The sequence below is a fragment of the Kogia breviceps genome, chromosome 2 (genome assembly GCF_026419965.1).
Source record: "Kogia breviceps isolate mKogBre1 chromosome 2, mKogBre1 haplotype 1, whole genome shotgun sequence".
Taxonomy (NCBI): Eukaryota; Metazoa; Chordata; class Mammalia; order Artiodactyla; family Physeteridae; genus Kogia; species Kogia breviceps.
In genome coordinates this window covers 107,605,205-107,631,080 of record NC_081311.1, presented here as the reverse complement: position 1 = coordinate 107,631,080, position 25,876 = coordinate 107,605,205, and the positions used below count along the sequence as shown (strand labels likewise).

At 35.6% G+C, this 25,876-nt stretch overlaps 1 protein-coding gene across 8 annotated transcripts in view; it reads right to left on the bottom strand.

Annotated features, from left to right (window-relative positions):
- Positions 1-25,876, bottom strand: part of R3HDM1 (R3H domain containing 1) — a 121,939-nt gene that overhangs the window by 50,333 nt on the left and 45,730 nt on the right. For 3 of the 8 annotated variants that reach the window (XM_059053657.2, XM_067025918.1, XM_059053662.2), the window contains 10 exons: positions 25,368-25,476; positions 25,183-25,278; positions 22,611-22,648; positions 22,477-22,527; positions 22,138-22,364; positions 18,349-18,603; positions 15,479-15,630; positions 11,805-11,906; positions 9,276-9,560; positions 3,443-3,566 (listed from right to left, as the gene is read on the bottom strand). In XM_059053657.2, coding sequence (XP_058909640.1) covers positions 3,443-3,566; positions 9,276-9,560; positions 11,805-11,906; positions 15,479-15,630; positions 18,349-18,603; positions 22,138-22,364; positions 22,477-22,527; positions 22,611-22,648; positions 25,183-25,278; positions 25,368-25,476 — 1,439 coding nt within the window. The remainder of the gene's footprint in view (positions 1-3,442; positions 3,567-9,275; positions 9,561-11,804; positions 11,907-15,478; positions 15,631-18,348; positions 18,604-22,137; positions 22,365-22,476; positions 22,528-22,610; positions 22,649-25,182; positions 25,279-25,367; positions 25,477-25,876) is intronic. The other 5 variants (XM_059053660.2, XM_067025919.1, XM_059053658.2 and 2 more) reach the window with 4 other exon arrangements.

Below are 25,876 nucleotides of genomic sequence, written 5' to 3'. Positions count from 1 at the left end.
ATAACAAATCCATTATTACTGCAGCTGGCAAGTAACCAGATCTTTTGAAATCTTTGCTTGTATGGCTCCAGTTTTGACAGTATGTCACTAAGCTACTGCAAACCAATTCTCCAATGTTCCACCTTTCTGAACTAGAAATGACTCACATAAGACAGACACACAGAACCATGGAATTTTAGAGTACACAGAGGCTTCAACAGACAATACAGTAAAACTCCCTTACTTTGCAAGCGAGTAAATGGAAACCCGGAGGCTTTAAGTGATACACCTAATACCACTTAAATACAAATAAGGGTTGTCAGGATTTGACTCCTATTTTGTTTTCTTTCATGTTATATAATACATTGTCCAAAAAGCCTTATGTAGCCAGAATTTCTTCTGCTTCTGTTGACAGGGGCTGACTCAACCTTGTTTTAATGACCATAGTAGTTTCACTTTCATAACAAAGGATTTGTACATTCATTCACCAGCAGTAATGTTAGTAGTGATTTCAATTCAGTCCCCATATAGATGGGTTTATTGTCAAGGAGATCAACAACTACTGCAGTTCTCTGGTACACACTTGCATGGAAGACCAAAGGCATTTTATCCTTGAGATATTTCCCCAACCTCCTTCCTGCCCCCAAAAGGGAAAACAACAGAAAATCCTATATTTCTATTGCCTATACCCTACCTGATCTAAGAATATTTGATTCAATTGGGTTTGTTAATTTGGGGTGCAATTTCTTTAGATTTATATACAAACATTTAAGAATGATTTTTTGGTATGTACCTCAGTGAAAAAAAATTATTCCAAGTCTATCAATGCTTTCATTTGGCTGAATTATTAGTTTCACCCTTTTATGTAATAAAACAATATGCTTCTTGACTAAATGTTATTTGACAAGAAAAAGAAAAGTAAGGGATGTAACAAATTATTTCTAATTTTAATCAGATGGGGATAGTGGAATGTAGAGAAGTATTACAAGGAAAAAAAATAAAAAATGAAATCCAAAAAGTATGTTTGCATATAAAAATGTAAATTACTGAGAAAGAAACTGCTATAAATCTGTACAGAAAATAAGAACAAAAAGTTCCTGTGTCCATTTCCCAGTGCATTTTACTTTTCTGTTAGGAGGCACACAGACATAAATGCACATTTTTTCTGTAAAGTTTGACATAAAAATAACCACTGGCTAACAATAAAAAAGTCTTTAGATTATATAATCATCCCACTCCTACTAATTCTACAAAAAGGTTCAGTATAATTACCAACACAATACGTGGCACTGGCACAACTGAACTTTTCTTTAAAGGGAAATGTTCTCTTCTACTTATTAGCATAACAGCATTTCTTTTGCTTTCATATAAGGGTGCTTTGAGGATTTATTTCTCTTCTATTCTTCAAACTGAATGACATGAAACCAACTCTAGTTATAAAGTGTTATATTATGACTGACTCTTAAGAGTTAAACACAATGTCAAAAGTCATTCAGACACACGCACTTTTCTGTACCTGTACTGTCTAGATGCAATCTGACTTATTGTTTCCTTCCTTCTCACCATAACCAGCATTAGGAAAAACCCCACAATTGAAACATCACTGATGATAAACACATGCCATCTGTCATGTAGATATTTTGGCCCTGAATTAGGAGGCGTGGCATTTACAGTTGTTGTCCATTAAGTGGGAATATTTTTGAAAGAGAGGCATTTGCATGAGCACACTGGTCCTACCTGTGATTAAAAGTTTTAATTTTGTAGGCAGTTTGACAATGGAGAGGAATAAAAATTTTGCCATGAAAAAGAACAGAACTAAGAAGCCCACACAAATACAGAACAAAGTTTCTTTGCCTGCCTCATTGATAGGATGTACTAATGAACTAATAAGTTAGTCACACGCCAGGTATTTGAATGGGGAAAGTTAAGACAATCATTTTTTTATTATCATAACATTAGCTGTAATCTGTACTGTAATTTTGGAAGAAAAAAATCATGACAATTATGATATGAAAAGTCAGTCATGGAGGCCCAGGAAAACTTAGGAAATAATTTCTATTAGAATAAAACAACAATGTATTTAAAGTTAGTGAGCAGTGTCACCATCAATGTGCCCAGGTATAAAGGACAGCTTCTGATGCCTTTCAAAATTAGAGAATAAGCTAGTTTAGGTTATTTGAAGTGGAATGTATTATTAAAGTTCAGGAACAGAGGACAAATTCTAAGTTGGCCAAAATGACCATTGTATATACTCAACATCCTTTGGAAGAACATTTGTCACACATACAATACAAGGCCAGTAACATGAAAAAGGGAAAAACCTACACATTAAGTACAAGACAACTCCTGAGAGCAAGACTGAGGACCTGGAGGTTCCCCTGCCGGGGAGATATAAATAAGAGTAATATCTGGTAAAGGAAGTTGATGAGTCACAATGATGAGTGAAGACTGAACAAGTGAGGAGAGGCAAGAACACTTCTCATCAGACCGCCCAATGCAGATGTCTTTCTCCTGGAACTGTGGAACCCCTCAAGAGTTCCACACATTATCAAGAGCAAGAAACTGCATAAGTAGAGGTGGAGGGTTATGTGGCCTCAGCTAATCATGCTGACATAGTCTGAGCACCTTCAAACGGTGACAAGCAGCTAAAAAGGCTTCAAAGAAAGCAATAAAAATTCTCCTTCAACACCTAGAGTTATAAAAGGCTGAAAAGAATACCTTATTAAACATCTGGGGCAGAAGTACACATGTAGGTGGGAAGCACAGAGAGAAATGAGTTCAGTCAAATTAGTAAGGTAGCCTTTATAGTGAGATCACAGTTGTTTGCACTGAGTGCTTAAAGAAAATTTGAAAGGGGCAAAAGAAAAACTATCTTTTCAGTTTTAGTATGTTTGATATGCTTAGGATTAGACTGCATTTGGTTTAAAAACACCTTTCACTATACAACCACAAAAATAAAACACAAAAAAGATGTGTACAAACTGCATTCCTTTTAAGGCACTCCTGCGGAGACTAAGACATCAAAATATCTTCACTAGGCTAGAGTTCTCAACCAAAGTTAGGTCATTTTGGTCCTTGTTTTTGCTTGGCTGTTCAGCAGACACCTTAACTTGCCTTGTCTGCCTTTTGCTGTTCACCACAGGTGGATTACCAGGCTGTCGAGGAGGCTTCAGCTACAATGGCAGTGGCAATGGCAGTACCTGGAAGCTGCTCACCTGGCACCATCTTCTCATTACGGCTCCCAACTCTTTAGCATAGAAACCTGACACTGTGGTAATTCCCTGGCGGGTGCTAAGATCAGCCCACTCTTCTCATCTCACTGGTTTGCATATTCATAGGCATGCACCTATCTGAAACCTTTGACAGACTGCCTGTGGCAGTATCTTAACAGTAAGACTGAAATAAAGCAGGATGAAAAAACAGCAATACCGAGGGCTAAGAATTCCGAACCTCACATACTCACCTGCCTGCTGCGCAGGCTGTGGCAGTGGTTGGTTTAGATGTGAACTGTAATGGACAGAAGGGACTGGGCGATACTGAGGTTGACTGGAGTGGTAGTGGCCTGGAGCACAATAACAGGCTGGCATCTAGGAGAGGCATTAAGGAAAAAAGAAAAAAATCAATTTCACTTGCAGCAGAATTTTTTTTTTTTTTCCTGCCAGGAACATTGGAGTGTAATGAGTAATAATTCTCCCAAATAGTAATCATCTGAAAACTGATTTTCTTAGCTTTAAATTTACCCGAAATTTTTTTAAAAAATTTCCAACATATAGTATACATAACAAAACACACCTACCAATTTGCCCACCGATCAGATTTAGTAGATTTAAATTTTGGGGCCATATTTGTTTCAGATTTTTCTCTCTTTTACCAAGTACTACTGAAATAGCTTAAGGCTCACTCCAACATTCCTTTGCTCTATATTCCATAGAAAAACCAATATCCTGAAGTTGGTATATATCATTCCCATAAATGTTTTTAAGCCTCTAGTGTGTGTGTAATCTGTTATCCATACATACAATTGTTGAGAATTTTTAAAATGTACATTTATGGTACTCTATATAACTTCATGCAACTTATTTTGCAATTAACACTGTTTTTGAGACTCATTTTGGTTGAAGCACAAACTGCTAGCTCATTCAATTTAACTGCTGAACAGCAATCACCACATAAATAAGCCAGTTTATCCATTCCTACACTAATGCACACTTGCACTGGTTCCATTCTTTAATTTTTCTCATAATTCTAATGCAAATTAAAATGCCAATACAAATTTTATTTGCCAATTATATTTAATAAAGCTGGAAAAAATGCCAATAAGACAATCTTGATTTAGTTTTCCCTCCAGAGATATCTGTATCAGCTGTGAATTTCTCTAAAAGTAATCTGATCTGGTTTGGGGTGAAGAATAAACAATTAATCCAGTGACATGGAAGTATGTGTTAAGTTAACTTTATTAAGTTCATGGGTTCTCTTAGGTTCTGCTTATCTGATTGGGTTACTTCTAAAAGACCAGAGATCTGTGGAAATCTTAAAGAATGCCCATTTCATCTGGAAACCAGCCAAGCACAGAATTCCTGGATCAGTTATAAGCCAAGAGTCGCCTAAATTTTCTGTAATATTCTTCTGTTTTTGAAACATTAGACACAATATACATGTAATCCCTTAATTTTTCCTGGAGGTATCAGCAAGCAATAGATATATCCTGATTTCAGATCTAATACACTATTATACTTTTCAGTATGTGTGATGTGTATAAATAATACATTCTTCCTTTTCTCCTAATTAAAAAAAAAAGATACTAGTAAGGCAAAAATTATAACATCAAGTTTTTCTTTATAATGTATATACATGCAATATATATGACAACAATAGCACAAACAATGGAGAGAGGGTAAATGGAATTATACTTTTAACATGACTAGTACATTTTTCTTAGAGTTTTATATGAACTCAAAGTAGATTTTGATAAGCTAAAGATACCTATCATAGTCCCTAAGGAAACCACATAAGCACAAGATTCAAAGAGCTGTAGACAAAAAGGCAATAGAAGAAATAAAACAGAACCCTGAAAGAATTCAAATAATATAAAGGAAGGAAAGCAAGAAGACAGGAATAAAATACAGATACGACAAATGGAAAACAAACAGCAATGTGGCATACCTACATCTAACCATGTCAGTTGCTATATTAAAGATAAAAGGACCGAACACTCCAATCAGACTGAATAAATCAGCAAATACCAACTATATACTGTATGTGAACAACATACTTTAAAGGCTGAAGCCACTAATATTAAAGTCAGATAAAACAGGTTTCAAGGACTTCAAGATCGAAGTTGGAGGACTCACACTTTCTGATTTTAGACCTTACTAGAAAGGTACAGTAATAAAACAGTGTAGTACTGGTTAAAGATAGAAATAGTGTAAAAACGAGAGTTGAGAAATAAACTCTTACATTTATGGTCAACTGATATTTGACAAGGGTACCAAGATTATTCAGCGGGAAAAGAAAAGTATCTTCAACAAAGGATGCTGAAATAAGTAGATATACACATGCGAAAGAATGAAGTTGGACCCTTACCTCATACCATATATAAAAATTAACTCAAAAGAGATAAATGCCCTAAATACAGGAGCTAAAACCATAAAACTCTTAGCAGAAAACAGGGATACATTTTTATGACCTTGGGTTTGGAAATGGATTCTTACATACGACACCAAAAGCATGAGCAACAAAATGAAAAGATGGATAAAGTGAATTTCACCAAATTAAAAAAACACTTTTATACATTAAAGACATTATCAAAAATGTGAAAAGACAACCTACAGAATGAGTGAACATATTTGTAAAACATACATCTGATAAGGGTCTAGAATCTGGAATATACAAGGAATTCTTACAGCTCAACAGCTAAATGACAATCTGATTTAAAGACAGGCAAAGGACTTACACATTTCTCCCAAGAAGATCGACAATGGCCAACAAGCACATGAAAAGATGATCAACATCACTAATCATTATGGACATGCAAGTCAAAACCATGCGATAACCACTTCACGCCCACAGAACGGCAATAAAAATTAAAAAAAAAAAAGGTAAATAACAAATGTTGGCAAGGATGTGGAGAAACTGGAACCTTTATACACTGCACGCAGGAATATAAAATGGTTCAGACACCATGGAAAACAACCTGGCAGTTCCTCAAAAAGTTACACATAGAATTATCATATCATCCAGTAATTTTTTCCTAGGTATATACCCAAAGAAATGAAAACAGATACTTGAACAAATCCATGCACCTACATGCTCATAGAGCACTATTTACAGTAGGCAAAAGGTGGAAACATCCCAAATTCAATAATGGTTGAAGATGAACAAATTGTGGTATATATATAAAATGGCATATTATTCAGCCATAAAAAGGCATGAAGTACTCATACATGCTACAACATGGATTAAACCCTGAAACATTATGTTAAGTTAAAGAAGCCACACACAGAATATAACATATTGCATGACTCAATTAATATGAAGTATCCAGAATGGTAAATCCATTCTTTATAAAGAATAAAGACTGATGGTTGCCAGGGGCTGGGGGGTGAGGGGAATGGGTATGAACTTTTCTTTTGGGGTGATAAAAAAGTTTTGGAACTAGATGTAGGTGATGGTTGCAAAACATTGTGAAGGTACTAAATGCCTCTGAATTGTTCACTTTAAACTGGTTAATTTTACGTTATGTGAACTTGATCTAAAAAAACAAAAAAACAAAACCACAAAACACTGAAATGATAGAGTATAAATTCTTTTCAAGTACAGACAAATCACTCCCCGAGAGACTACATGCTGGGACATGAAATAAGACTCAACAGGTTCCAAAACACTGAAATCTTAGAGTAGATTCCCTGACCACACGCGACTAAAACAGAAATCAGTAACCATAAGCCCCAAACGGTTGGAAATTAACATGCTTCTAAGGTAAATCATGGGTCAAAAAAGTCATAGAGGGACTTCCTTGGTGGCACAGTGGTTAAGAATCCACCTGCCAGTGCAGGGGACACGGGTTTGAGCCCTGGTCCAAGAAGATCCCACATGCCGCAGAACAACTAAGCCTGTGCGCCACAACTACTGAGCCTGCACTCTACAGCCTGCGAGCCACAACAACTGAAGCCCGTGCACCTAGAGCCCATGCTCCGCAACAAGAGAAGCCATTGCAATGAGAAGCCCGCACTCCGCAACAAAGAGTAGCCCCCACTCACTGCAACTAAAGAAAGCCCGTGTGCAGCAACGAAGATCCAATGCAGCCAAAAATAAATAAATAAATAAATGTATTAAAAAAACAAAACAAAAACACCTTATATTAGTAATAGTTCAAATAGAAAATGAATAAACAAAACTAATGAAGCCCTAAGTTATTTTTCTTTTAACATTATCAAGGGAATTGATAAACCTCTAGTTAAACTAATAAAGGAAAAAGAAAAAAGAAGACTGAAATTACTAATATCTTTAGATCCTGAAGATACTAAAAGTATAATAAGGGGATATTACATATGAGCAACTTTATGCCAAAAAGTTTGACAACGTAAATGAAATTGATACAAACTACCAAATCTGATCCAAAATGCAAAGGAAATTGTAACGGCCCTATATCTATTTAATACTAAAAAATAAGAATTCATAATTTAAAAACCTTCCCTGCAAAAGAAATCCAGGTCCAGATGGATTCATTAGTGCAATTCTAGCAAATATTTAAGAAGAAGTAACACCAATTCTACATATACTCCTTTAGAAAATGAAGGAGGGAACACTATCCAACTCATTTTGAGGTCAGTACCACCCTGAGTACTATAACCTGAAAAAGACATTACAAGCTAACTACAGACCGATATCCTTCATGAACATACATGCAAAAATCCATAGGAAAATACTAGCAAATTGAACACAGTGATATATAAAAAAGATAACTATATCATGATATATATATCACTATATATCATGAGGTATATTCCAGAAACAAAAGGTTAATTTAACATTCAAAAGTCAAAGTAATTTACTGTATTAGTAGACTAAAGGGGAAAAAAACCCCACATGATCATCTCAATAGATGCCAAAAAAATTTTTTTATAAGATTAATATCCATTCATGGTAAAGACTCTTAGCAAACTAGGAATATTAGAAAATTGTACAAAAACCCCACATGTAGTATCACAGTTAATGATGAAAGACTGAACGCTTACCCTTATGGCTGGAAACAAGGAAAGCGTATGTACTTTCAAAACTTATATTTAAGTTAATACATGGATTTTAGAGACTTTTACCTCCCTCTGTTGTGTTGAAAGTATTCAGCATTAGGGCTCCTAGTTAATGTAATAAGGCAAGAAAAAGAAACAAAAGGTATATAGATTGGAAAGGATAATATATGTAGAATAATCAAATTTAGAAAGTCCACAGGATAAAAGATCAGTATATAAAAAAACAATTATATTTCTACATACTAGCAATGAACAAATAGAAAATAAAATTTAAAAATAATCTCCTTTAGGGCTTCCCTGTTGGCACAGTGGTTGAGAGTCTGCCTGCCGATGCAGGGGATGTGGGTTTGTGCCCCAGTCCGGGAAGATCCCACATGCCGCAGAGCGGCTAGGTCCGTGAGCCATGGTCGCTGAGCCTGCGCATCCAGACCCTGTGCTCCGCAATGGGAGAGGCCACAGCAGTGAGAGGCCCGCGCACCACAAAAAAACCCCCAAAAACCAAAAAAACAAAAAAAACAACTCCTTTAGAATATCACCTTAAAGCATTCAATATTTAAGGATATATTTTTAAAAATACATGTAACACTTGTGTGATGAAAACTACAAAATACTGTTGACAAAAAATTAAGGAAGATCTAAATAAATGGGGAGAGATAACATGTCCGTGCATGGGATGATTTAATGGTGTTAAGATGTTAATTCTCCCCAAAATGATCTACCTCTTCTTAAAATGTATCATTTTATTTTTATAGTGCATTTACTTTAACTGTGTTTCTCTTAAGCTAATCAGAACAAAAGAAACCTCTCAGAATCAGAAGGAAACTCAAAGATCACATAGTGTAACCCTCCAACTGAAGTGTCTACATGTCATGTGGTTTGTCTAGCATGCACCTGAAAATCTCCAAAAGGGAAGATGACTACAAGCTTTGCTTACAGGTTCTCACAAATCCTATCCATGCGAAATTAAAAATAAGCTCTCTAAAGTTAAAACTGATCTTAAATGAGAGGCTTCCACAGGAGAGAAAAGGTGAAAAAGCAATGTACCTGTGGAGAGGGCTGTTGAATATATCCTTGCTGCTGGAGCACAGGCTGGCTGACAGGATGACCAGAGGCAGAATAGCCAGCAGTAGGGACTGGCTGCCCAGGTGGTAGTGGAGGAGGAGGAGGTGGCGGCGGTGGTGGAGGGGCTGCTGTCATGATATAACCAGACTGCTGTGGGGACTGAAGAACAACAGTGGACTGGAACATGGTGGCGTGAGGATCAGAACCATCTGCAGATGGCTGGCGGGCAAGACTCATGTGGCTAAACTGAGACCCAAGGTTGTCCTGCTAAAAAAGGGAGAAGTCAGAAATCAGTAAGCTTTCCATACACAGACCAAACTTATCAAAGAAAAATACTTTATATATTTTAAGAAGAATTGCAGTAGTATATATTATGGAAATCATGTATCTACAACAGACATGACTTAATAGAAGAACAGCTTCAAGAAAGTTAGAACTCTAAGGCAGCAAGGTAGGACTATTACAATGCTATCATTGCAAATTACTCATAAAACATATCTAACGGAAATGTATAGCATGCAGAAAAGAGTAGGGTATAACATTACACAATAAAAAAATGAAAAGACACTATTTAAATGAAGACTAAAGGCACGCTTTTATATTATACGATTAACATTTTCTGAAAGGACCTCGAAGACCAGGAGTCTAGCAACGCATGGTACTAATTACTCTTTACTTTAAATCGTTGCCCTTCTTCCCAGAAAGCAAGATTCAGGTTCTATGCATTTCTGTATCTCCTCCCATACCTAACAATCAAACATACTAGCAGAAATGAAATAAAATATATAAAATCTACCCTCCCTGATGTACACTCTAATCTCTCAACAATAATTTGGTTATAAACTCTTCCATAGTGTTTATCCTTGAGTCAGATGTTAGACAAATATAATCCAAATGAGTTTCCTACTGCTTTTGCTACTTAAGAGAGTCGGCAATGGTGCCCAGCCAAGAAAGGGTTATGATTTATATGCCATCTGACAAATGTTTCTCTGACTCAACAGCATAAGGATCAATTCTGACTAGTCTACATAATATCACTGATATGACGATAATGGGGTTAAAAAGGCATTCCCTTGCTCCCAAGGAGCCACAGATTGGCGACAATATGTACCATATTTTGTTAAGGGGAAAAATTTGAAAAAAAGTTACTTAAAATATTGTGGTAATTGAGTTGTCAGATCAAAGTTGTTGACATGTCTGCAATTTCTATAATCTGCTGGTTTTTGCAAAGTAAATTAAGGCTATGGAGATGATAATGGGGCTGAAAAAAAAGGGAACCTGATTTAGTGACTGAAAATATATGGCTTTACTCTTCCCAAATGGTTGTTCTGACAGAGTCTAGCAGTATTCATATAATTCAATGAATAGTTTCAGAAGAGGAAAATATACTTAAAAATACCTACTAGCTGTAATTACAACGTAATATGGCCAAATATTTTAAAAAGAGATACCATAACTATATACCACCATCAGAGTCATCTTGGTAAAAAAAGTCATTTTCTTAATCCAATGATCTGCTATTTTTCCAAAACATTTTGAGGCTTTTATGGTATTTCTAAAAATGTTGTCAACCTTCTCAATGCTGGCAAAATTTCATTTTTTCAGACTGAAAGTGATTTTTGAAAATCATTGAGAGCCAAGGCTGGTAAATAAGGTTGCCTCAAGCTCAAAACAAAAAAAAACCCAACAAAATAGAACATTTCTAAAAAGTGGCAAGTGATTTTAAGATATAGCTTATAATTTAACCTGGATGCGATTTCAAAATGTGATGGCCATATAGTCTGAAAAATAAGAGCATCACTGGGAGAAGTATATCGGTGGTTAGGCAGATTCATTTAAAGGGAAGGAAATTAACACTTATTGAATATCTATTTCATGTTAGGCACTATGCAGGAGGTACTTTATATGGTGGCCTCATGTGCTCAGTAACTGGAGAAGGTCACACAGAGAACACATGGCAACGGTGTATCTGAGTTCTTACTCAGACGTATAACTTGGGGGCATACTTTGGATTAAATGAAGTACCATTACTTTATAGTCACAGATTAAATATGTAGAGATCTTCTTTGGAAATATACTAAGGAGGATGTCTTATGTAATTGGAAGCTCCAATTCACCCTAATGACTGATACTAAGTCTACTGGACATGGGCACTGGGGAAAGAACAGAAAGCCTAAACCCAGATGAAAGCTGCCACCCCAGGACCGCACAGACCTGCACTGGCCTCAATGAGAAAAATAGCTAAAACATCTTAGGACTTGAAAATTATTTCATTATGAAAAGGGAGGAAAAGAGTAGGCTTTATACAATCACTGTGATAAGCCAATATAACAAATATTTTATGGAAGAGAATAAATTATTTCTAATACAGGTTAGAAATGCTTTTCCAAAATGTATGTAACCCTGACTTTAGAAAATCACAAAAGAACATATCACATTAATCACATTCACAAGGATTCATCACACATCCACCCACAGAAACAACGCAGGAGGTGAATAGAGATATAGTACCACGGAGTATTGCTGGGTGGGTGAGACTGGCAGGAACGGGGATGGGTAAGGGGCTGTAGAGTACTGAACAGGCTGTGAAGAGGGCTGCAGAGGACGAATAGGCTAAGGAATAACAGGTTGGCAAACAATGTTAATGTCGGAATAAAATGTTAGAAGAATTGCATAAAATGGAAAGTTACACTTTTTTTGGCAATAACTTAAAAGTACAAAGTCACCTAAAATACAACATTATAGGAAACAACAAAAACAATACTAAGCGAAGAAACTCTACATAGAAAAATTTTGAGAACATACATTTAAATTTAAAACATAATTAGAAAGATAATTTTTTTCATAAAAGTATTTCTAGATTCACTTCAACAGGTAATTTAGACATTTCAAATCCTATTATCTAACAAGACCCCTGGGTTCCTGGGTTAAGTCAGTAAAAGCAAAACCATTTATCCTTACTTCCTGGTTTGATGACAGGGCTGCTCTACTTAGCTATGTAACACTAAGTAATAGAAGAAAAACTTCACTCACTCTTATTATCAGACAGTATATCTTACATAATACCTATGGCCAAGTATCCTCTCTATTTGATAAGGCATGATTAGAGATAACTCTTTTGGGACCAAACTGCCTGAATTTTAGCAATTTTTAAACAAAAATGTACTGTGAGTACCATTAATAGCCTAAAGAAAACACACACATACATATAAGCGCATGCACACACACACAAACAGATCTCTTTTACATAAGGAAGATAAAGACAGTTTTCTTCTAACTAAAAATTTTTATTGAGAGAATATTAGGAGCTGAGAAACTACACTTGGTCTTTAAACAACTCAGGGATTAGGGGCACCGACCCTCTGCACGGTCAAAAATCTGTGTATAACTTATGGTCGGCCCTGTACCTGCAGATTCTACTCCATGGATTCAACCAATCACAGATCATGTATACTGTAGTTATGTATTTAGTGAAAAAAATCTATGTATAAGTGGACCCTCGCAGTTCAAACCCATGTGGTTTGACGATCCACTGTAACTATCTGAAATTCTTTTTAGTAACGAAATACTCCTGCATTTCAGAGAAAAAACATTTTAAGTTTTATGTTTTCCAAGGGCACTCAAAACACAGGTGTTCTAAAACATGAAAGAGGTTTCAACCCTTTCTAAATTTTAGGGAATACAGCTGGCCATCTATAGGCTAATAATGGTATTTAGTTTCCCAGTCTTACATTTATATAGTTTATTACAAAGGACAATATATATATTGGTTTAATGACTATCATAATCTACCATACAGGTGGCAATCCGGTTAAGGGAAATTAAGTGACCTGTATACAATCATTTAAGCAACCACTGGAGGAACCCAATTTATCTAATGAAAACTCTTAGTTTTGGTTACAATATACATACATGAATCTCCCTGGACAATATCTCCAAAGAGTATACTTTAGAAATGCAAAATTAACTAAATAAGATTACTCAGGGAATAATCTAGATAAGGAGAAATTCTTATGACTAAGACGTATAATGATGAGTTTGCCCTTCCACCACAAAATCAACACAACAGTTTCTGAAAAAAAAAAAAAGGCTTAGATTAGTTTAGAATTCCACAAAAAATTCTAGAGCTAACATACTAAAAAAAGTATAAGCTGAAAATCTACAAGAGTAGCCACTGGTTCCTCACTAACCTCCTGACTAGAAATTAGCAAGCTTCCTAATGGATGACAGCACCTATCACACTAAATGAGGTGTTGTGGCTTTAAAACTACCAAGTACAAGCTATATAATGTGTTAAGTCAGACAACCATTAAGACACAACTTTCTTCCAGAAAACTGTGACCTACTAGGTCAGTGTCAGATGAAACAAAAGCCTTAGTCTGCTGGGGAATAAAAGAAAGAAGAGTACTGTGAGCCCAAGGGTAGGAATTAATGTCTGCCAGAGTGTCAAGTGGTAATGAGAAAAATGTGGGCTAGAAGAGGGGCTGATCAAAGTGAAATTCTGACACTATGTAGAAAAGAAAAAGCATTAGCACTTCCTTTTTTCCTACTTAAACTGCAACTGGCTGTAAAATAACATCCACTTAAAGTGACTGGTTTCAAGAACACAGCCCATTTGCAGGCTTGTGTTTGGTTATTTGAAATTTCATGGATGGATTATCTCAGTGTGCAAGAGATAGTTACTGAGTATCATTTGTTCATCAATTCTCTATTCTTGTATTTGAGGAAGAATTACCAGAAACACCTGAAGCAATGCCAGGAAAAACAGCCACAGAGTTTGAGGCATACCCCAGTATTTCAAGTTATAGTCTATTAAGACAGCATTTCTAAGCTAAGCTTGCCTATGTCTTCACTTAGGACTATCTTTTAAAACTAAATCAGGCAAAGCTATTTCTAAGAGATAATAATCTGAAACATATAACCACAGATAAACCCTTAGGATTTTTTGAAGGTGCCAGACTAGCATTATTTCCATTGAATTAAATCAAATAAAAATCAGCCCTATAAAGCTCCTGGTGAAATTCACAGCACTGCAAAGATGACCACACAATAGCAAATGAAAGGGAAACACTTCAAGACCAAGCTGAATGAAACCAAGGCAGGGAAGGCCAGGGAAGGAGTTTTATGTAGTTTAATATGTACCTGAGTGTATGTAATCAAACGGAGTTGGGAAGTAGGTATGGAGTCTTTGGAAATAGTTTCAGACAGTCTCCTCTATATATATGAATTCATTTGTATGGTCTTGGAAGTGCATCAAACACCTTGAAGTCCTACTGCAGAGAAATTGCCTTGCCCAGTATTACGAGTCTTAATTGCCAGAGCAATAATTATTTTCATTAGTTTAAAAATATTTGATAACTTTATTAAACTGCTCACACATTTTTCACCCCTGCAATACAAATATAACTTGTGACTAAAACTAATGAAATTTCTCCAGTTCAAGTTTATCACTATACTTCTTTCACAAAACATTGCTCTGCATGTTCTCACCAGTGGAATATTTAGATCGTCCTCCAGGGAAAAAGAGGTGCAAATAACTGTACAAACTGCCTTTGATATGCTACACAACCTTTAAAAGATAGAATGAAAGTAAGAGTCTATACTAGTATAATCAAGTTCAGCAAGAATGAGTAACACATCTACAGGGGAAAAGCTTGAATGTGAAAATGCATGGTAAACTCTAAACATTTACACAAATTCAAGATATTATTAAGAGTACTTCTGAGAATTCTAAATCAGTGTTTCTGTCTTAATCTTTCATAGAGCAGGTGGGGTGGTGAGTACCTTGTAGCGAGGCGAGTCAACTCAGTTTCTTCTAAGTGCTTGATCTGTTGAATCTTAGAACAACTCACTTTGCTCACTGGGGTAATGAACTATCTTAGTTTTGCTTTTTATTCCTCTGGTCTCTTGCCTGCTGTTGTGAAATGCAAGGTATTAAATACTCACCATACAGGCTCATGAGATAAAAATTTCCCTTCCTTCCAATGTATATTCTGTTTTCATTAGCAGAAAAGCCCTTGACGTTAACCTCTCTTCCTACGAGCGGTGAGTAGGACATCACTGGTGGAGAATACTAAAGTTCTAAGAGACACTTACTTGGGCTCTCTTGATTATAATTAGTGACTTTAGTCCCAAATATGCAAAGGCAGGTGAACTTAGCATTGTGTAATCGTGGACGTGTGCACCTGTGAGAAGATGTGATGGGCTGCTTGCTGCTGAGGTGGCAGTGCTGGCAGAGGCGGCTGTGGAGGTCCAGGCACTTGGGCTCTAATTGGCTGTTGAGTCACAGGAGGGCTACACACAACTGGACTCCCATCCGGGTTTAGGAAGGGCTGACCTGAAAATTTTAAAAAGGAAGAACAAAAGATCACTTATGATGGAGACAGAATATAGGTCGCTCTACAGACAACTTAGAGCACATGTCTGCAGTGCTGATTCACAATTCCAAAAAGAGTCAAGGTTCTGGAAACCAAAAGCTTTTCCTACCTTGGAAACAAAGCCTGACCTTACATGAGCCTATTAATAGTCTTTGTATTTCCTACTTAGAGTAAATATTCAAAATTTTTGCTGCGGTGTTTTACTACGGGGGTGCCGCGCCAGAACCCACTTGAGTTGTTTTATCCTACACAGTATTTTCCAAGAAACTCAATTCTGAAACACATCTTGCTCAAGGTATTGAGTTACACGATTGTGTAACATTTCAGTTTCAAGGGAAAAAAACAAACTTGACTTTGGGATATTGGAAATTTATTAATTAACCTGTTAGATGGTAAGAAATTTCTAATTTACAGGTCACATTGCATATATTTAACTAGTAAGATTAAAAGCTGATAAAAATTAAAATGGTTGATAACTTCAAATTTCAAATTGTGGAGTTGATGTCCTTATTTTATAACTTCTAACTTGTTAAAAGTAGAAAATAATTTTAAAATTCTAAATAATTTTCTTAAAAAATTTCCTTTTACTTCCAATGAACTTTACACATAGGTAAGAAATAAAATGAGAGAGAACTTTAGTACTGATTTTGACGCTTATTCTTATTGGTTACCAATTACGGGAGGAATACTTTAAGTAACTCTCTACACATACATTCTAAACAACTTTTTCTTATTATACAAAGTAATATTCTTACTGTGGGAAAATAACCAACAAATACAGATCAGAAAGTAAATAAATTCCCCATAATCTTATAATCAACAATTTGGATACCTTCTTCCACACTTTTTTTTCAATGTACACATAAACAGATTCAAAGAGTAGTATTTTTCCTTACTATACACTGAATGATTTTTAAAAAAACACTGGATTATTTAAAAAGAAAGAAAGAAAAATGAAAGGACTATGTGAAATAAAGAGATCATTGACTACATACCCTTTTAGGAGGAGAAGAATACCTATGTGTCTTAAACTGCCTTCAAAACATCCTCTCTTTTTAAAAAGTAAACTTGTGACATATAATAAAATAATATTTGGGAAAGCAGAATACACTGTTCCATTGCTATCAAGTGGGAAAAGTTCTCCAAAGTCAAATTATTTTCATCAGTTAATTTCCTGATAATTTATGTGATGGTTATAGATAACTGACAGCAAGCCATGCTGGGTATTTGTTGATTGTTATAAATAATTTTGAAAAAAAATGGTAGAGAAGACCTGAGTGAAATCATGTTAAAAGTAACTTAAGGACTGTCTGAAAAAAGCTGGATGTGTTGTAATGCTGTTCTCAAAAACAAAGAGATCACTTTTGGGCTAATTTAAAATTAAGTATACAATTTAATTTCAGGTTGCTTAGTTTCTCATCATTTCCTACTCAAATGAAGCTTCCACGTTACCAAAACCATGTTAACTAATATTCTGAATGAAAAATAATAGAAAATAGTAAAATATTAAATCATCTTATATTCTGCCCCAGGAAAACAGGAAGTTTAGTAATATAATAGACTTGAAGGATCAGAAGATAACGGTTATAAAGCAAAAACTGAGTTTCTGAAGAGTTATTTACGCTAATTCCATTCTTACAACAGAAACAAAAGTTTGAATACTTTATCTTAAAAAAGAGATGCAAATGAAATCTGAAGGTAACAAGTTCCAAGCCATGGTTTTTTCTACAACAAACAAAAGGCAAGTTTCAGAACACTCAGAGACTCTGACACTCTCACCTGTATCTACCTTGCCCAACTACTACCATGCTGATGTGACCACATCAGCTAAATCTGTGAATCTTTAAGGAAGTTTACTGAATGACTTAAGGTTATTTTCATGAACTTATCATATGACTGGGCTATGTTGTTTTGATTAGAAACCAAAACTTCTTGTCATTTAAAAAAAATTTTATTTTCTCAATATAAGTCATTTTTGCCAATATACATAATGAAGTGTATTATGACTGCAGTTTCTTAATCTCTCTGAAGTTCAGTTTCCTTATCTGTAAATGTAGATTTCACCTAACAGGGTTGCTATAAATAATGTATTTAAAGCACATTAACACAGTACATGACACATGATAAACACTCAATAAATACAAAGTACTATCTAATTGCAAAGAATGTGTTGTCAATATTAATTCATAACGACTATCTATTTTCTTTCACTAATAATAAGATGTTCTTTAGCTTTTCCTAAGTAGAAAACAGTTACCGTATTCAAAAGAGCAATTACTATGGGTTCTTTCCACCGCACTACGTAAGAAGTAAGAGCTGCTAACGTTCTCCTTCTTCATGAAATGCATACTATTTTCCCCACAATAAAACTGTTCTATCAAATAAATTTCTTTCAAAGGTGGTTGTCCCATTTCTAGGAAATGAATTGTTTCTTAATTATTTGGCCTAAAAGATGATGTCATGGATGTCACAAGGAGAAAAATACTTTCTGATATAAATGTCTTTTAACATTCTCTAGCATAAAGTGTTTTTATTAAAGTTCTAGGGAAAATGCTAATCACACATGAAAAATAAAAAGCTGACAATGCATATACAGATAATACATTTAATACATATTCTTTAGTTTTCATATAACTCCTGATATCTCAACTGAAATAAACCTTTTTCTGGATACCAACCTGTTTGTGGGTTGATCAGAATACTGCCAGGTGGTATGCCTGTCGCTTCCAAGGGAAGCAAAAAGAAGCTAGTGCTAGGAGATGCGACTTGCCCATTTAGGCCACCATCAAAGGAAAGAGAACTATGAGTGCTGACAGTTGGATAGACGACAGGTGCGCCATGAGAAGACTGGCTGAGAGCTGTACCTGGAAGAGGCTGCTGGATGTGAGAGAGAGAGCCCGTAGATGACCCTACACTACCAGAAGACTCAGAACCTAGGGGAGGAGTAATGAAAAAGAGGGAATTTTTTAAACCTCATATAAAAACGCAGGTTTTAAATATGTAACAATAAAATTCACATTGCATAACATGCAGTTACCACATAAAAGCATGAACTATTTTTGACTTACTGTACAATTTTGCTTCCCCTCCCCACCAAGAACAAGTTTAATACAGCAAAACTGATCACATAAGTTGTCAGAGAAGTCATAGCCAAAGCATGCAACTAAAGCAAGTCTATAATACTGGGTTGGCCAAAAGATTCGTTCGGTTTTTTTCCATAAGATGGCTCTAGTAGCACTTAGTTGTCTTTAACTTCATTTGAAACAAGTTTGTTAGACTGTATGTGACAGCTGCAGTTAAAAAAAAGACTTACCAAAATCGGTGAATTTTTGTATAGCCATTTTAATATTGAAGATGGAAGAAAATAGCAACATTTTCGGCATATTATGCTTTATTATTTCAAGAAAGGTAAAAATGCAACTGAAACGCAAAAAGAGATTTGTGCCATGTATGGAGAAGGTGCTGAGACTGATCGAATGTGTCAAAAGTGGTTTGCGGAGTTTCGTGCTGGATATTTCCTGCTGGACGATGCTCCACAGTCGAGTAGACTAGTTGAAGTTGACAGCTATCAAAATGAGACGTTAATTGAGAACAATCAACGTTATACTACACGGGAGATAGGTGACATACTCAAAATACCCAAATCAAGCACTGAAAATCATTTGCACCAGCTTGGTTATGTGAATCGCTTTGATGTTTGGGTTCCACGTAAGTTAAGTGAAAAAAACCTTCTCGACTGTATTTCTACATGAAATTCTCTACTGAAATGTAATGAAATCGTTCCATTTTTAAAACACATTGTGACTGGCGATGAAAAGTGGATACTGTAAGATAATGTGGAATGGAAGAAATCATGGATCAAGCAAAATGAACCACCAACCACACCAAAGGCTGCTATCCAAAGAAGGTGATGTTGTGAAAATGGTGGGATTGGAAGGGGGCCCTCTATTATGAGTTCCTTCCAGAAAACCAAACGATTCACTCCAAGAAGTACTGCTCCCAGTTAGACCAACTGAAAGCAGCACTCGACGAAAAGTGTCCGGAATTAGTCAACAGAAAACACATAATCTTCCATCAAGGTAACGCAAGATGGCATGTTTCTTTGATGACCAGGCAAAAACTGTTACAACTTGGCTGGGAAGTTCTGACTCATCCGCTGTATTCATCAGACATTGCACCTTTGGATTTCCATTTATTTCAGCCTTTACAAAATTCTCCTAATGGAAAAAAAGTTCAATTCTTTGGAAGACTGTAAAAGGCACCTGGAACAGTTCTTTGCTCAAAAAGATAAAAAATTTTGGGAAGATGGAATTATGAAGTTGCCTGAAAAATGGCAGAAGGCAATGGAACAAAATGGTGAATATGTTGTTCAATAAAGTTCTTGGTGAAAATGAAAAATGTGTCTTTTATTTTTACTTAAAAACCGAAGGCACTATTTGGCCAACCCAATAACATCAGCCACAGACAGCCACAAAAAACGCATTACCCACATTTCCAAAAGGACAAAGTTATGTACATTTTTTACCTTTTAGATTAACACCTAGGAATATACAGATTATAATTTTTCCCCCAGGACAAAGAACTTAGCACAGCCAAATGCCCAAAACCTCTTATATCAGAAACCCCTTATCTATAAGAACACAGAAAGATTAAGAGTAGTGTAGGAAATAACAAAAATGATAATTCTCTATCAAGAGAAACAACTGTCAGGTTTTACTGCAGACTTTCATTTTCAGCTCATAATCATAGCATCTTCCTGTAATGTAAAGTCAACTTTCAATTTTTTATCACAGCAAGGGACAAAGGTAGAATAAAAATATTCCAAGTACTTATATTAGCATCAGCTTAAAATTTATTTCTCATTGTACTTAATAAGCTAATTTGATAATTTATTTTTAACTGCTTTCCTGCCTCCAATCTACTTAATTTTCTATTATACAGAGACTGAAGAAGTCACTGACTTTCAGTATAATGGCTTAAGGTAGACAATGAGACAACGAAAGAAAGGAAGAGATTTTGATGATGTAAATAGTTAATTAGGTTTTGAATAACAGAATTGACTCTGGGATGGAGAATTAATTTTTAATGAATGACGTAAACAAGATACACTATAGAGATCGCCTCGGAAGGATAATTTCTATTTTAAGTTGTGCCAAAAATGACTATCTCCAAGAACTTTATGAAAAAAAAATTTTTCCTAATAAAAGAATTAAATATTTATTTTCATCTCTGAAGATAATATAGATTATAAATAGTACATGTTCTAAAAATGTTTTAGGGACTTCCCTGCTGGTCTAGTCGTAGAGAATATGTCTTGCAATGCAGGGTCACTGGTTTGATCTCTGGTCAGGGAACTAAGATCCCACATGCCGCTGGGCAACTGGGCCCGTGTGCTGCAACTACTGAGCCTGTGCACTCTGGAGCCTGCGCACCACAACGAAAGATCCCATGTGCCATAACTAAGACTCGATGCAGCAAAAAACTATAAATAAATAAAAATGTTTTAATTTGGCTGTGTGTCTAAATGACTTTCTCACAACACATGAGTAGGTTTGTTTTCCTGTTATGATGACATGATGACTGACAGTTTATCAAATAAATGCGTATTTGGTACATATGCATATTTCTTATATTCATAAAATTTACCTATCTTTAGCAAGAGTCTATCATATACACTAAGACATTTTAAATGTCCACATTATAAGTTAAAAAGACAAGTGCAATTCACAAACCTTAAGAATTTAAAGTACTGAATTACAGTCAGAGACGAGAAAAATTTACTCTGTCACCTTCAAATTTACACCTCTCCCTTCAATTGTTATCTGTGTAAAACCATATATCTAGGCTTTACCCGAAAGGATAAAGAGAGCCATTTCTGCTGATTTTCATGCTTATTTTGGGATACAAATAAAGATCCGTGAGGATCCTAAAAGAGACGTGAACTTTAGTATAGAAGCCAGTGAAAAGTGAAAAGAGAACAATTCTAGGAGTCTAAAAGTTATGTAATCTAAAAGCAAAGAAGCTAGTAGAATGAGAATGTTATTGAAATTTCTACTTATCCATAATAATTACATGGTATTATATTTCATTAGTTTTTAAATTCCTCAAAAACTTCTCAGCAACTTTATACGTTTTTTTGGAATGGCAAATGAACTTTATCATGAAATGCACTCAATAATATGACAGTTATTAGCTGAATTTCAGCTAATGATAGTATTAGCTGAAAATGCAATCAATGTTAACTAATCCTAAGGAAAAATGCCTTCTGTACATCTCTCTCACACAGAGAATAAATCCTAATGTCAGTAAACATGTTACCTCTTAAGTACATTGGAGGTGCTCAATGTACTGCTGGTAAGAATTCTATATTTTAGGATAACTACAGAAGCCACATGATGAATAAAGAGCTAAGACAACATTAGGGAAACTAATGTTTTGACTGCACAGTTCTAGACAGATATTTATACCTGTTTTTGAAAGCCTGCCTATGCTTTTGCTGCTTCCAGAACTATCACCTCTTGTCAGAACTGAAATTCCACTGAAGCTGCTGGCTTTGGTTACAGCAGGCTTGAAGTTTCGGAGAGAGCTGTCTGAATCTGTGCTGCTCCAGGGGCGTGGTTCAGAGTACTTCAACTCGTTCTCAGTGCTGCTTTGATGGCTATTTGTTGATCTCCCTGAAGAATCTTTATTGACTCTGTAATTCAGAAATAAAACTTTGAAAAGCTAATAGAGACAAAAAGGAAAATTATTTTTAAATGCTTTAAATATTCAATACTATGTACTGCACGAAAACATGCTTCCAATACCTAAATATCTGGCGCCTCTGCTGGGTGCTACTAGCATCCTCGTCTTGGATTCTGTTGGCATTTTCATAAAACATTTTTATTTTTATTAGCATCAGTGAGACACTTAGCAAAACAAATGTTAAAAAGCCCCTCACCTTTTGTCAATAATATAATTCTCTTGGGAACACAGGGACTAGAAAGAAAGAACAGATATAAAAAGTTGAGCATTTGTCAGATAATGCCCTCTGGAAACTAATGATGACAAAAATCGTGTAATAATTTTTAAAAAGTAGTTACCCTCACCCCTCAAATCAAACATGGTGATAAGTTACAAAAATAAATGACAATGAAAAATTATTTTGGCTTGGAGATACTATGCTTATTTTTTAACAGATATACATTTTGGAAGCCATTCATTTTTGTTGTACAAAGTAACTTGAAATTCAAATATCTAACAAGTGAACCCATTTTCACTATTACATATTCAAAGTATACACCTGTCTGCAGACTCCACCTCCTTCACTCAACAAATATTTTGATCACCTGTGCATTGGCAGTAGCTGTAGTGGTGAACAAGCAGCTACGCCTCAATGTAGCTTACAGCCAAAATCCTCCAGTGCTATTAACCTAACTCAGGCAACCACCTGTTTTGCATCTTGTATTATTACAACAGTCTTCTAGCTTTCCAGCAACCAGTTTTGCTCTTTTCATCCAATTTAAACAGCAGAAGCCATAGCTATCTCTCTAAAATATCAATCTGATCACGCCTGTTCCCTCTTTAATAGCCCCCTTCGTTCTAGCAGAGGTCCGCAAACTACAGTCAGCTACCTGTTTTTGTAAATACAGATTCACTGGAACACAGCCATGCTCATTCATTCGTGTATTGTCTATGGATGCTTTCATATTAAAATGGCAGATTTGAGTTGCTGCAATAAAGACTATATAGCTTGAAAAGCCTAAAATACTCATTATCTGTCCCATTATAGAAAAAGTTTTTTGACCCCTGCTCTAGCTAAAAGCCTCAACCTCCTTAACTAGCTTTCAGAAGCAAGTCACCTGCTTCCTGCTTATTTCTCCAACTGAAATGTCCCTCAATTCTTGTCACCTACGCTACAATCCAGGTACTCTGAATCTCTCAATTCCTCATGTGTCAAGTTCTCCTTTATCTCTGGCTCCCTGCAGATGTTGACCCTGGACATGGAATACTTCACTCCTTCAGTTCTTCTCTTGGAAGCTAACTCTCCCTCTCACTCCTCAATTCTAGTTTGTGGTGCTTCTCTGCTGTGTTCCCTATTTTACCTTCATGTTTCTATACAAATCACACACCATACTGTCATCTGAATACTCATCATGGGTAAAGACCTCATCCATCTTACAAACTAGAGAGAGAAATAGATCTAGGTTAGGCTCTGAGTTCAGAAGACATGGGCTGAAATCCCAACTCTGTCATTTTCTAGCTGGATGATCCTTGTCTATTTTACTTAGTTTCCTGGAGCCTTAGTTTACTTATCTATAAAATAAAAACAGTGATATTATCTACCATATATAGGGTTGTTTGGGAGATAAATTATTGTAAATGTCCATGGATATGTTCTCCAGTGCCCAGCACAGCACCTACTATATATGATCAATAAGATTTGTTGAATATTATAAACTTTTAACTGACAGTCTAGATTTTAATGTCATTTATTATTATTATTTTTTATACAGAGCTAACTTCTATCTCTGGTGGTATTAACACAAATTACATATATTCTTATATCCTCGACTAGTACCCAGTACTGCACAGAGCAGGTGCTTAACAGATATTGGTAAAATCAAACTGATTCTCCCTTGAATATATGCATAAAATAATCAGCCACTTAAAAGAACTCTTCCAGGACTTCCCTGGTGGTCCAATGGTTAAGACTCTAAGCTCCCAAAGCAGGGGGTGTGGGTTGGATCCCGGGTCAGGAAGCTAAGATCCCACATGCCGCACGGAGCAGCCAAAAAACAACAAAAACAAAGATCTCTTCCATATAATCGCTTATAAAGTGGAAAACAAATATTAATCTGCAAAATCAATTAGCTGTATTTTAAAAGAAGAAACAAGTTATTTATTAAGAAAAGTCCACTAACAAGTAGGATTTAGAGTACATGGTTTTGTAGACAGTGACCAATGTTATAAAAATCTCAACTCTGTGAGAAGTCTGGAAGAAAAAAATATTACATAAACTATATACTCCATCTAATATACTACTCCTTAGGCGATCTGCTTTCAACTTTTGAAACGTTTATACAACTGGTGCAAAGTAGTATTTTATAAACTACTAAATCATTAACATGAACAAGACAAACTGCAGTTATTTCTAAAGGGGTGACTTTATTTTTTTATTTTATTTTATTTATTTATTTATTTTTGTGGTACGCGGGCCTCTCACTGTTGTGGCCTCTCCCATTGCGGAGCATAGGCTCCGGACACGCAGGCTCAGCGGCCATGGCTCACGGGCCCAGCCGCTCCACGGCATGTGGGATCTTCCCGGACCGGGGCACGAACCCGTGTCCCCTGCATCGGCAGGCGGACTCCCAACCACTGCGCCACCAGGGAAGCCCAAAAAGGGGTGACTTTATATGTAACAAATGTAGTTAGAAGTATATGTGATCAATAGATTGAGGGAGGAGTGAACCCCTATAATGCAATTAGCATATATTTTACACATGAAGACCTAAATATAAGTTAGAACATACATCTTGGGAAAATATTCGGTCTCTAGCTCTCTGGTACTCTTCTTCTCTTTCTTCTATAGATTTGCTTCTTCTGTCATCTTTCAAACGTATTCTCATCTGAAGAAAAGAGAACAATTAATCTTGGGAAAATGGTCTGCTGGTATAAGTCCAGCACCCATAAAAATGCTCTAATCATGCTAGGTTACCTGGTTATCATCTTTGTCAAAGCTAGAGTTATCTCTCTTGAGGATATATCGTTTCTGAAAGTCTTCACCTTTATCATCCTTAATATGTTCATTAAATTTCTGATCAGGTCTAAAAAAACAAAAAGCAAAAACCAAGGGAACAAAAAAGATAATACAAAATATGTACAGAAAAATTAAATATAACACTTTATGGAAGGTGATAAATATGTTACCACTCACTAGTGCCATTAATAGATACTTATGTTATCTCAATTACTCCTCAAAACAATATTATATGAGAAAATATTAACTACCCCATGTCATGACTGACAGGCTGTATGAAATACATTGTGGGCTCTGGAATTTGACTGCTAAGGTTCAAATACTCAGCCTTAACACTTAGTTGCTTTAGGACTTACACAAGTTACTTATTAACCTTTATTTCCCCTAGTTTCCTCATTTGTAAATAGGAATTACAGTGTACCTACTTCATAAGGCTGTTGTGAAGATAAAAGGAATTAATAGATGAC